Source organism: Anopheles cruzii, chromosome 3, assembly GCF_943734635.1.
Source record: "Anopheles cruzii chromosome 3, idAnoCruzAS_RS32_06, whole genome shotgun sequence".
Lineage (NCBI taxonomy): Eukaryota > Metazoa > Arthropoda > Insecta > Diptera > Culicidae > Anopheles > Anopheles cruzii.
Window position 1 is genome coordinate 40,771,903 of NC_069145.1, and position 14,386 is coordinate 40,786,288.

At 45.8% G+C, this 14,386-nt stretch overlaps 1 protein-coding gene across 1 annotated transcript in view; it reads right to left on the reverse strand.

The window, feature by feature from the left end:
* LOC128270398 (uncharacterized) overlaps window positions 1-14,171 on the reverse strand; it is a 70,338-nt gene extending 56,167 nt beyond the window's left edge. The window contains exon 1 of the mRNA XM_053007797.1: window positions 12,743-14,171. Within this exon, the coding sequence (XP_052863757.1) occupies window positions 12,743-14,171 (1,429 nt within the window). The remainder of the gene's footprint in view (window positions 1-12,742) is intronic.
* Window positions 14,172-14,386: the final 215 nt, after the last annotated feature.

Consider the following 14,386-nt stretch of genomic DNA (forward strand, 5'->3'; position numbering starts at 1 on the left):
ATTTAGTACAAGACCTAGCGCAATAACAGCAGCTCAATAACAGTACAGCCAATATTTTGATTGAAAAATGCAAAAAGAGTGCCGCATTGGCTAAAAATGGAATAAAACGCAATCGAATGCAAGTTTCTCGGCAACAATTTCAGCTTTTTCGAAAGGATACAGTGGATTTTGTGTATTGAATCATCACTATGGATGAGACTTGGGTCTATCACCATGATCCTGAATCAAAACAAGTGGCTAAAGAGTGGTGTGAACCTGGTTCTTCGGTTTCGAAACAAGTTCGTGTCCAGAAATCGCCCAAAAAAGTGTTAGCATCAGTTTCACAAGAACATTTTGAAAATGGCAATAAATTAAAGTTCGTATTGTTGGAGTATACACCGTATTCAATAGATTTGCCTCATAGCAACGTCCATCTGTGTTCAGACCTGTAAAAATCAAGCTTGAAAAGCGTTTTTCATCAAATGATGACGTCATCATAACAGCTGCGGAAGCTTATTTTGAAGGCGTTCCAATTTTTCTCTTCAGGGATGGAATTTATAAGTTCTAGTCTCGTTGGAACAAGTGCTCACCGATTAGCCTTAACCTGGCACCATCTGAATGCCGCAGGCTTCAAACTTGCAAGAGAACCTACACGTGGTTTTTTAACATTTTGTAATCAGCTCTTGAAGGAACCGAACGAAGTGTATTACACAGTAGGGCTCTACTCCCCGTAGTTTGATGGTTTGCGTTTGAAACCTCAAAAATTTCCCGCCAGCGTCAAGCACCCAAAACGGGACGTCGTTGTTGTTTTTAAATTAGTTACTCCGAAAAGGAAAAACACGACAACCGGCAAACGGAGCCTTTACGCGCCGCTAGGTTCGCCATTATTCAAGTGCCCAAAATTTATGTCCTGTGTGATAAAGCTGTGAATGAAATATGAAATGGGTGAACTCTCCAGGCACACTGACTTTCGCTGAAGTAACAGCGCGAGAGACAGAGAGAGAGAGCGAAAACCACGCCGGTGCCACGATGTCCGTCTTTTGCAGTTTCTTACACTGCGTCCCACCCTTTCGGCCACCGTTTTGTTGTTGTTTTTGTGTGCTACTGTTTGTTTTGTTCATAAACACCAAACACCGCCGTTTGAATCACAGCGCCATGACGTAAACGGTCGACGTATTAATTGAAGTATCTGTAGTCGGAATGTATGTCGGACAAGGCATTGGTGATGTTGTTGCTGGAACGTTCCAAGCACACACACACACATACAGAGCAAGCGAGATAGCCACGGAGTCGTTGGGCACAAATAACTCATTCCCAGTGTGGCGGGAGGAATTATGACACCTTCTCACGCCATCGAGGCCAGCAAAACGCCACCTATCACGGCGCGTAGCTGTACCTTCGAGGCTTCTATGAAGTGTGAATAAAGCGGCCGCACACCAGCGCGCGCGCGTCCGGGTGCTGTTGATGATTAATAGGATGTGATAAAGCGATGCCATGCCGGTGAAGGGAAGGTGCACTGTGGCTTCAGTCACTGTGGGCGCCGGAGGCCACCACGGTGCCAATGGAATCGGCATCGAGCACACCGCAGATTCCACTTCACCGATGCAGCGCAACCAACCCGCACCCGTTAACCAAGATCGTGGCACAGTTTTTCGTCCGGTTTGTCTCTTTTTGTGTGCGCGTTGGAGTGGGCCCCAGGACTAGTGAAAGTTTTCCATTCGTGAGGCACCATGCGCCTCCACCGGGCGCCTCCACCATGCGCCTCCACCATGCGTCTCCACCATGCGCCTCCATCGGGCGACGGTGTATTTTCTTCAAGCGACCGGCACAACGCCCCCAACAGAGGCCCATTCTCGATGATGAATCTCCTGAAACAGTTCCAGGAAGTTTGCCTCAAAAACGCTGGATTTCAACCTTTTTTGCCCCCCGGGGGCCAGATGCTCACGGGTCGCATTTTTTTTTTTCACTCTTTCCTTTCCGACACCTCGGCAAAGTCGGTTGGGGAGATCGGGCGGACTTGTCCGCTGACAGGTGATTCCGAATGCCGAGGCCCTGCCCTGCATAAAAGTCATCCATTCAAACGACCCATTTTTCGCTGACAAAACCACCATCAGCATCCAGCGACAGCCCAACATCCAGCGGCCCTGGTTGCAGTCGTCGCCCGTCCCGCGCGCCCGACGAAGGGAATCTGGCTGATTGCATAATTGAATTTCTATGTTGAATTGTGCACCCGGCCTCCGTAATGGAATGGCCCGTCGGTGGTGGCTCACCGACCGACTACTGCTGACTTACCGCAGAACTAGGGCGGGTGATCTAGTTACGAGCCGCTGTGGTGCGTTCGATTGTTCCAGACAAAACGACACTTACCTAGAGGTGGAAAGAAGAGCAGAGAAGAGAAAGCGCTTAGGTTAGGTCTCGTTCAGTCAATCATCAAGTCTTTGGTGGTAATCACGTTAACGTTACGACTTTTTGACCAACACCGAGCGAACAAAGGATTGCTATGTTTTCTAATCCAAATGGTAACTATTAAATGTGACATCGCTAGTTAATCGGTTTTTTTGGTAGGGATTTGACGGATTTAGCAGATGGAGACGGAGGAATTCGAATATAATCGTAGTGTGATTTTGTATGAACGAGCAGGTATCCACTTTGGAGCAGGTTGACAATGAAATTAATTCTTAAAACATTCCCAAACCAGTTCTTTAATATCGAAGATGCTTCTGGTACCACAAGCATTACTACCTCAAATACATCACTTCAGAGTAAAAGGTGTTCTTATCAAGTTGTAATTGCCATTTTAAGGTGAACTTCGTAAACTTGGACTCCACGAATATGTCATTAGTCACTGAGTAAGTCCCTTTCTTCCATTTTTGCTTTCGATTTGTGATCTTAACCATTGTTTCAAAGAGTGTCTATAATACCTTTTTTCCTAGTTTCGATTGATTCCGTTTAATTTCTAAACATTTCGAAAATATGATTCATTTGTTTCAATTTGTGTTTTCTTTTCCGTCCATACAGGGTGAGTCAAAAAAACTGCAACAAAGTAAAACGCCATATTTTTTTCATTTTTGATTCAATTTTATTGAATGAAAGCAAAAAATGTAGGAAATTTCATAAAATTTTAGAACAAATTAGGTTTGTTCGAATTGGCCACCTTTGGCACGAATTATGGCCTTCAAACGGCCAATGAAACCGTTACACGCTACCCGCAAGTGGCTCTGCAGTATTCTGTCCCATTCTCGGCGAAGCGTTTGCTTGAGGTGATCGAAATTTTGTTATTTTTTAGTTCAAACCTTGCTTTCTAAAATACCCCAGGCACAATAGTCCAACGGATTGGCATCCGGAGATATTGGTACCCATTGTGCGGTGGAAATTAAGCGAGGAACCTCATTTTTTAACCATTCTTGGGTGGCGCGTGCTGAGTGCGATGGTGCTGAGTCCTGTTGGAATGTCCAAGGTCTGCGACCGAAATGTTTGCGTGTCCTAGGCTCCAATACACTCTTCAGAATATTTTGCGATAATATTCGGCATTTATTTTGACGCCACGGTCGAATAATACGAGCGGATAGCGACCATCGACTGTTATGGCGGCCCACACCCCCACCATGGCCGGCGCTTGAGTTCTGGTGGCCAACCGAAGGTGTACATTTTCAGCTGACCTCTCTGGCAAGTAAACACGATCATTTTATTTGTTTACAAACTGCTGGATAACGAATGGTTTCTCATCTGAGAAAACCAAATTTGCCAGTTCACCACTTGCGGCCAAGCGAAGCAAGTCTTTGGCTCTAACGAGTGTAACTTTTTTTTGTGCATCGGTAAGATCTTGCACTTTTTGGAACTTCAATGGCTTTAGTCCAAGCTCATTTTGCAATATTTGCCCAATGGCATACTGCGATATGTTCAGCGCACGAGCCATTTTTCGGCCACTGCGACACGAATTTCGATGAAGTCGCTTCTTCACTTTTCGAACCATTTCTGGTGATGTTGCTGTTTTTTTTCGTCCGCTTCTTTGACGTCAGGCTACGCCACTAGTATCACTGTAACGAGCGATGGTACGAGACACAAAAGATTCATTAACGTTTAAATGCTGGAGGGCTCTAAAGATAGCCACTTGTGGTTTTCCAGCCAAATATAATGAAATCATACTGTTACGGTTGAGTTCCATCACGAATAACTTTTTTTCTGTAAAATTCCCACCAAAATGCTTTTGCACGCTTACAAACAATAAAATGAACTGTCACTGGTATAAATCTGACAGCTGTCGGACGAGAGGTTTAGAAATGACAGCAGTCTGAAGTTTGTTGCAGTTTTTTTGACTCACCCTGTAGAGTCGGTGAACAGCGTTCCAAGTAAATTCTTAACATGAAAACAACATTCTGGACACAGACTGTGTTTGGAACAGTGACTAGTCCATTGACTGTATTCCACGATCAGAACAGTTTTACGACTTTTACATCCTTTTCTATACATATTTTCCAACGTCTATGCGTTTTGCATTGCATTTCGATTATCTTTTGACATCTTCAGGATGTTGGTTGCTCAAAATTAATCGATTTGTTTGCTCCAAACCGATTTGATAGTTAGCTTGGAATTGTCTCAACAAACATTTTCTGATTCTGCAATCCAACTGAAGTTCTAGCTATTAAAAATTTTATTTAATTTTGAGTGGTTTATTTAAAGGTTTTTCGGTGACCTACGCAAAAAAAATGCAAAAAGTATGCGTAATCACGTTAATTGATCCGCGTTGACATTCTTATTGATCAGTTTTGCTGTACCCATACCTTAATTTCTTCAAAGATACTATAATTACGTTCAAAAACTACAAATTAACCTACACCAATGCTGTCTATAAACTAATTTATCAGCTTTGTAACCTTTAGCTTGTACTAAATAAAACACACCATTGTTCCTCAATAATACTTCAACCTGGCACATTCCCACAGCATTTAGTTACATCAACTAGCACTGCGATGATCTACTAATGTCACAGCACGCGAACACAGCATAAAAAAATGTCTTCGTTGCGTGGAAGAAAACAAAATCCCATTTTCGCAACGTTCGCAAGATTAGGTACCAGATCTTCAAAGATACCTCTGGACGCTTCTGGCCGCGCTATGGAATCTCGCCCGGAAAGGTGAACGGATTTACGGTGGCCAATACGAGTGTCTGATTTTGCCAGACATTGACACACATTTTGTGGTACCGGTTCGGGTGCACTACTGTTCCTCCGGGGTCCTGGCATTTCCACTGCCGAGGTGGGCTGCCCGTTTGTGGGTTTCTGGAAATTGCTCGGTCCACTGCGGAATTTGCGGGCGAATGCAGAGGTTGTAACTTTCGGCACAAACGATGACCTTTTAAGCCAGCTTTGGACCTTTGCTCAACTATTTTTGGGCCTCAGTCTACCTCCGGGCAGACCTCCGTTCTGCGACGTTGAATTTATTAGGGTTACCAACCATTATCGGGCCTACCTGAGGGCCTGCGGGCCTGAGGGGTTCAAAGTTTTAACCGTTGCAATCCATCGGCCACCCTCTCAGCAACCGATGACCTTACACGGCACGTAGGTAGCTGTTTTAATTAATGCTGCTTCATCGTCGACTTAATTCGGGCCCACAGGAGCCCGGCCCGGGATGCTGATTTTAGCCACAAGGGCCTGACTCTTAATGAAGGCAGCGCCACTCAACAGCCCCGCCCTGGTTGGGAAAATCAATCGGCCACGTCGGCGACTTCGAGGGGGCGCACCCAGCAGCAGTGGGTAACTCGATAATTAACGATGATTGGATCATAAAATTGTGATTTAAAATTCAGAAGAGTACATTATTAATGCAATTTATACAGCCCACTAGCTAAATCTTCGGCCCCGCCAGCGGTAATCGCACGGCCACGCTTTTACACTGTAATTGAGTTGTACTTTCTAATAAGCTACGGCTACGGCGGAACGATTACGCCTCGCCCAGGTGCTAATCACATCTACATTGCTAAAGATTTCAATTTTCATGAGCAGTTGCCTTCCGCGACACCGGTTCCGAAATCGAGCGTGGGTTTGCTGTCGTTCAAATAGCCGCAAAATTGTTCCCATCGCGAGAGCAACCTGAGCGTCGGACTCGGGGCCGGAAAAATATCATTCGAATCCGACAGCTTCGAAGCCAGGACATAGGTTCATGCAAAACGCGAATCGCGAATCGCGTGGTGACAGTTTTACGACGCAGCCCAATACCGGCAGCCCGGCAAATCCCACCTTTGCCACGTGGCAAGTTATTAGAATTTACAACGGCACGCCCTGCGAACACCGCTAAAAGTTCGTGTGTTTGGGCTAAGCTACGAGCCCGCTGGACGGCGTTCCCAGGCCAAAGATCCCGGTGGTCCAGGCAAAAAGGCCAGTCATCCAGCCCCAAGCAGCGAAAAATCCGCCTCCGTGAGGTTCGTTTGGAAAATGTTGCTGCTTCATTTTCCCCGTTTACAGCTTCACTCGGCGGCGACCGGTCGTAAAATCCCGCACTTTAAAGTGTGCTCAAATATGAATGTCAATGTTGTTATGTCGCACCCTTGTGCCCTTGTGCGATAGGTAGCACTAAAACCCAGTTTCACTTTTCCGGTCGAGCCACAGAAAAATTTAACAAAAGAGCCCAACGCTACGCCCGACCATTGGCGACGGAAACGGACTCTTGGGAGCGAATTTAAACGGAATTGATTCACTTCCAAACACTTTGAATTGAAAATGCACTGAAGAAGATGAAAATTGTCAGCTCCGCTTTGCTAAAACTGTAGCATACTTGGATCGTTAATGTCAGCTAATTACTATACTGACAAACTGGCAGAAAATCGTTCCAAAGTGGTATTTTAAGTGGTCCGAATGTTTCTTAAATTTTTATGGTCCAGCGGTTTTATTAAGATATAGATTTTAGAAATGTTAACTTTTATCATTATGAAATATAACCTTTCGTTTGTTTGTTAATTGTTATAAAATTTTAATGTTCCTCCGAGTGTGGATTTTCGACAGAAAACATGTTGTAGTCATTTCTGTGCGCTGCTTTTAAGCCCAATTATTCAATCACAAAATAGTCCAATAGAAAATAACTGAAATACAGTGTAAACCAAACGAAATTGTACAGTGGATGAATATAAATTTCCAAAATTTCTTTTTAACGGTTGACATTTTGACTGTTGACATTTGTTGACTTAACATTTTTGTTAACTTGTATTTTTTTTAATTATGTTGCATCCTAATGTCGCGCTTTTTCATGTTGCAGCCTTTTTGCATGTCCCATGAAACTATCACATAGATCTAGGTTAACTTAGTTTGGAAAATTACGAGTTTCCCACCGGTCGTCCAATCACACGAAGGCACATCTTTTCTATTGAAATGTAGAAACTAAAAGTACTTAAACCACTTACATAGAACTATTTTGACATGCTTGAACATGACATGACATGAATACTTGACACGATTACTGCACTATCGAGCCACTCATGCAAACATTAAAGGACGTAAAATGTTTCCTTATTTTTTTAAACCAATTGGTAAAACAAAACTAATATTTGTGATCAATGCTTTACAGCGAATACATTACTGAGCTCTATATATTCTTTCTAAAACGAATTTATTTTCAGTGTGTACCGTGTTTAATACCAAGTGTTGGAATATTGGAATTATATTATTTTCTGCTACTCTATTCATAAACTATAGTCCTACTGATATTGATTCCTATTAGCTTCCCGACTCCGAACAATACCAATCGTGTTCATGTTGTATTCAGATTTTTATATTTTACAAGTTTGTACCAACGCGCATCTTTTGTTTAGAAATCATTCTCGTTCACAAGTTTAACAGTGAAAATAACACATCCCAAAACTATTATTGGTTTTTTACTTCTATTAAACGCAAATCTTTTATGCAAAAGTGATTGAGTTTATAAAAGCCCCAGCAAACTCTTTCTACTACATTAAAAACGTACATTCCAAACCGGCTGCTATTCTGGCGGTTAAATTCAAAAGCTCGCACCAATTACGCCAAAGAGACCTCCAGTCGACAATGGTACTATGTAATACAAAGTACCATGCAATCCATTTCCGCGCGATACAGCATAGCGTTTGGGTATTTCTTCGAGTTGAAATAACGAAAACATGGGCTCCACTTGCAGCGGGTTTATGAGGGCTGAATTTAAGAGTGGCCCAAAGGAGGGCCCGCGAAGCTCAACTGGGCCGCCGCCGGGCACGTCCAACAAGCTGCTGCTCGTCCACGCGCGCCTCGGTGAGTATGGTTGAATTATATGTTTGTGCTTCGCATTTGTCCTCCCGACGGCATTTTTTTGTAACACTCTTCAGCCGGCCCGGCTTTCAACCTTGGCATTTTATGCACCTCCTCCAACTTGCTCCCCTTGGGTGTTGGGTACCTTTTATCTTGATGCCGACACTTGGCTCAGTGTGCACCGCGGCACACCGTGGAGCCCAAGTTCACGCCTGAAACTCGCTGCCTGCGGTGAGCGAGGCGCAAACTACATTTAGCTAAATGAAAATCAAAAGCATATTCTCGGCCGTGACATTCCCAGGTCTAAGGCCTAAGAGCCTGGCCGACTTTCTGCACTCTCCGCACGGTGTTATTCGGGCCGTAGAAGAATTGTGTAATTGTCCCGACAGGACGGCCCGTTTTATTTACCTTCTTACCTCCAAACCACGCTCCTGGGTGGCACGAAAATCCTGACTCACTCAATGATATTTAACCTGGGTAGCACGTCAGCAGCACATCTCGGTATGCTCACGCCGGTTGGAGGCGGACGGAACCGCAGCGAAGCCGCCGGGTACAAAGACTTCCACAGGCCACGTGGTCCTGAAGCCATGGCACGGAAAACTCATTTTCCTGTTGCTCATTTGAGGTGCCCCAGAGCACCCGGTAATGGTATGCCCCGTTTTAATGACTCAAAGTAATCCACATAATATTCAGGCCGGTCGGGTTCTTTTTTTTTCATTCTCCGTTCTGCATCGACGGATGGCCTCAAACCGTATTTGGCGAGTATCTTCCCAGGGCGTACTGCTGCTTTTTCGGCCGTAGAAAGGATGCAAGAGCCTTGCGCAAACAGCACACGAAAAGGTTCGCTGGCTGTGACTTTTCAATATCAGAGTATAATTAAATAATGGTTAAACTTTTAATCATGCAAAGTGTTGAGTGAAAATTACACAAGCCATCGGAGCACTGCCAGGCAGAAGATTTATCACGTGGATTGAATAATTAAGTTTTAATCTTTCAACTATTCATTTCTAGTTCATTCAAACGGGCATTTTGATAGTTTAAGTTCAAGCATCAAGGGTTACTGTTCACAGCAATTTATGTACATTGCTCAGAAAAAGAGCTGCCTCGCCATTTGACGACTGCAAAATGTAAGTACCCCCGATCGCAGCATAAGCGCATGCTGAGGGCAATCGCAACCGACTCGTTGCACTCGGTGTACCGTCCAACACCACCGTCCGTAGCGCGTGCCGGATACACACCACAATTGCAGGCATCACTCAAGTGTCAACAGTGACAGTGCGAAACGGAGCCAACCGATCGGTCGGAGGATGCTGTATCCCAGCGTACGATGCTAATCGCTATGATGCATCGTTTCGCGCGTCGGCCCCGGACCGACTGCCACCGACAGACGATCGCCGGCCAGTTTGGCGTGAAGCTGACAAGTCGTGTACTCCATTTGTCTTTACCCGCTACCCAGTATGTTGCATGTTACAGTCATGGTTGCGGCCATGGCAGAGCATAACTTAGTGCGCTGCCCGTACACGGCACCATCCCCCGGCATTGTTTGTCGTTTTCGTTGTCTCTCCCAACAGAACATTCATAATTAAAACGGCCGCATATCACCAGTCAACCGTGGCAACCGTTTCGTTTGTTCCAAACGAGGAAAATTTCATGCAGCCTACAGCAACTCAAAAGGAGCGCTGCTATGCAGTTAATTGTTGAGAGTTTTTGTATTAGTTGCATTTAATAATCAACTAGCAGGCCCGGCGAACTCTGTTTCGCCCCAGAGGCAATGGGCCCCCGGTGATAGGAGCAGTCGGTAACGCTCGTCCCTGTATCGCAGCTGGCCATGGGTTCGATTCCCGATTCCGGCGTTCCAGGGGGGTTGGCGCGGGACTAACAACCCGGCCCGTAAAAACGAACGTTTAGAAAGAGTATCAGAGATTAACATTGTCGCTGGTTGGTGCAGGCTAAAACCGTTCAACGGTCGTTGTCCAATAAGAAGAGAAGCACTTCATTTCGTCAGCTGATCTTGGAATTACTGGCAGTGTTTGGCGGAAATTTCAGGACAGTAAAATCATTGCCCCTCCAAAACATCTCGCAACATGCGCCAAACATCTCGATTATATACGTCATTCACTTCACGATTTGGCGCTGGCATTCCTAATTGTTAGCTGGTATCTCCTTATTCACCTGAAGATCAGGATTGCTGGAATTGACACGAATCTTCACATTTTTTTCCCAAACAAAACACGGTACGGTACAATTTCACTATTTTTAAGTAAATACTTACTGGGGAATGCTTCCCTACGATTAAAATTATTTCCCGAAAAAGCAAGTGTTTAAAATGAAGTATTCAATATTATTTCCACGCACGTTAATTTTTTTACGACGCGAAGGATGAAATGAGATGTGAATAGTCGAACTGCTCGCGAGAGCGGGGCGGAAGCTTGAAAGAGAAGTAAACAATTGTTTGCTATTGCGCGAGAGAGATCGCGACGACCTTATTTGTTGGAAGGGGGAAAGGGGGGTGGGGGAACGCTGCATTAGTGAGAAAGAGAAGCCAACAATTGTTTTCTGTTGCTCGCTCTGTCTGTCCCGTTGCAGTATATAAAAAAAAACACATTGTACGTATTGTGGCTTCATTGTGACGCGATCGGATTATTAAAAGTATCCTATCTGGGGCCCTTGGATCTAAGCTACCTCCACATCAATTTTCAGCCAAATCGGTTCAGCCGTTCTTGAGTTATAAAGGGAATAACAATAACGCGGTACTCTTTTATATATATAGATTCAGATAAGCTCTACTGGGGCGTAGAGAAAGAATAGCACATTGGTTTCATTGTCAGAATTGTAAATATATCATATATCCTGAAAGATTTTTAAGGCATTCGCAAGTAATTGAAAGGGTATTCTTGAACTACAGCAGAGCACTCATATAAACTATTAATTGCGAACAAAAAAGAAAATAACCACACTCCAAATACCAACCGTTTGTTGCCATATTTTTTTGCAGAAAAGGTTTAGTAGCTCAGAAATCGTGAATACGAATTAAGTAAGTCAAGTGGATGCTTGGGAGTGTAACTGAGGAACTGTCTAACCGTTATTAGCTAGGCTTACTAAACAGTTGATCGGTGTTAAATTACGATTAAACCAAACAAATATTTTTTTTTTTGTATTTTCTTTATTATTAAAACCCCAAATCGCTATACAATCGGGCACACATTATTAGTAAGTTTATGTTTCTGGAGTTGTAAATAATTCTAGGCTCCATGATACGTCAATTGGACGTTAAAATTCGATCAGTGGTCAAATGGATGTTATTATGGAAGGTATCCAATTAGTCAGAGTTATTATCCAATTAGTTAGCGGTCAGAATGACGTATTTAGTTTTCGCTTTGGGCACATTGTAAAACATTGGGCATCCTTCAAAAAATTGGACACCTTGCAAAAGACATAAAACATCACAAGACATCAAAAGACATAAACATCCAGTATGATTATGTTGCACGAACATTGATAGTAGTACAGAGTCTTTCACTATTTGTGATAAGTTCAATGAACAATTATTTCAATTTGATCTTAAGAGAGTTCTTAGAAGTAGGAGTTGCACAGTAGAAGTCTTCTTAATAAGAAGAAGTAAGCAGACTTAGGAGAGTTCTACTGTACAATTCATATTCCTTATTCAGAATTTAAACAAATGAAAACAGATACACAATCGGCGATTTGACATGCAAAATAGTATATCTCTTCTTAAGATACGTTGTTGAAAGCGAACCAAACTAGACGACAAACTATTTTCTATGAAGTTACCTATTGCGGGGCAAAAAGGAACCCTAGAATACCCGGCAACGCTTATTATTGGAATGTGTTAGGGAGACTTGTTCCTGAACCTACCAAAGATCTATTTATGAGGCAACAGATAAACACTGATGGCAGACAGCCGACAGGAAAGTAACACTTTCGATCATAATTACAACATTTCCTAACAAACCAATGGATTGCATACATTGTTGCGATTCGCTTTCCTTAGAATGGAAAACTTAAGGACAACGGTAACGCAACGCCTAATTTTCTGAATAGTACACACGCTGGGTTGTCGTTGTTTCACGGGTACAGTTATGTCAACTCGGCTGTAACATTGGGCATCGCACATTAGCCGGTAGGAATCCGTCAGTACAGTGCAAGAAGTACAAAAAAACCGACAGAAGAACTCATCACACTCGACATTATTCTAGAAACAATAGGTGAGCCTTTGGGACAAAAACAAATGTAATTATTGCTGAGAACATCATCATCACGAACGAACAATTACACTTCCTGAACCAAATAAGGCAAAATAGCTTAATATGTTACCGTTTCACCCTATGTTCACCAGAGTTATTCAAACTTTCATATTAATTTGTAAATTATTTTAGTTTTGTATTGTATTCAATTGTGGTTTAGAAGTAAATAAATAAATAAAACAAATAAATAAGTTAGATGGAATTCCTTCGTGATGGGGAAAATGACTTTAGAAAAAAATAGTGCGCCACTTACCTCCGTGAAGAAATGTGAACATGTTAACAATGAGCAAAGCTGGCAGAACCACACGTAGCGCCTTCTGAACGCGCCAGTAACTCCGCTTGCCGACGAACCCGACCGCCACTCGGTGTCCGCCGCCGAACGCGGCCGACCGCTGACCGCCGCCGGCGCTGTGTCGCTGGTCGCCATCGACCACTTCTCGCGTCGGTCGCCGCCGCCTTCGTCGTCGCCGTAACTGTTGCGGTTCGTTGTAGTGTTGCGCCGTCTCGTCGACGGCAGCGTCATTGAGGAGGCGGCCATTAGCCCGCGGGCCACTTTCGTCACCAGCGTCAGCGTCAGCGCAGCAAACGTGGCACAGGGAAGTGCTGCCATCGCTCGGGCTACCACCGTCACCAATCCGGGTAGGCCGCTTGGGGTAGGGTTCGGGTAGGACGCTTCGGCGGCGCGTTTTCCGCCGCCGGAACGGGGCCGCCGGGTGCTGGGTGCTAGACCGTGCTGGACCACTCCGCTGCTCGAGCCAATCCGGCTCCGCCTGCGCCAACAGATGCAGTGGGAAGGGGCGGAGGACCTGCGCGGCGGCACGGCCGGTGGCATCAAACAACGGGGGCGGCGCCCGGGATGCACGCGGCGACAGGGACAGAAGGCTGGCGAGCAAAATTCGTACAAACAGGAGCAGCAGCTCGCGGCAGCGGCCACCGGCGTCGATGCGGCCACCGCTGCCCGGCTCCACTTTCGCTTCCTCCTTCTTCTCCTCTCCTTCGTCGCTAGGTTGCTTAACATTACGGTATGCGTTATCAAAATTATTATTACTCTTATCAAACGTACGTAGGTCGTCTTCACTGTTCGCTGGTTGGAAGCATTCGTGGGTGCGCTGGTGGCTGCTGCTGCGGCGGCGGTGGCGGCGGTAACGGCAGTGGCACCGGCAGTCCTTGACCCACCACCCGCCCGCCCGACGTTGCAGCCGCTTCGTTGATAGCGCGCGGACGCGTCGCAAGGTGGTGGTGGTGCCGGACACCAGGGCCCGGGCCAGGCTCCGCCAGGCAATGGACGAAGGCAACCGGCGGTGGCGGCATGGGAGGGAGGCGGATCCGGCTCTTCTACCGCCGGCCGGCGATGGCAGCGCTTTCCGGCGGTGGTGCCGCAGCGAGAGCTCGGTCGGTGCGGCTCGGCGCCGCAGCTTCCGCTTGGTTCCGCCGCGGCCCCACACGCTCCCCGTGCGGGGCCACCCGTCAAACTCTTTCCCTCCTCCTGCTCCTGCTCCTCGTCGTCCTCGTTGTTGGCCAGCTCCTCCAGTGGAACGGTCCAGCTTGGAACGGTTGCGGGGCGTGCAGTGGCAGCGGCGGCGGCGACGGCGGTGGCAGCGATGCGCTGTGTGCGGCTGTGTGCGGCTGGCGTGCTGGAACGGCGTGCATGTCCTCTCGATGAATGATACTGCTGAGGCCATGCTGTGCCCTGCAAGCAGAAAAAGACCGGAAGCCGGAATCGGCACTGTAGTCGCAGGGTAGGGCGTCGACGCGTTACGTAACCCACAATTCCCCTCCCCCGGGAAGGAATGGTGCGGAGGGAATTAAGGGAGGGAAGACGTCCTAGCCGCAAAAGCTTCAGAACGGAGCTTTCGCGGACGAAACTTTTCCGCCCAAGAGAAAAACAAAGCTGCCC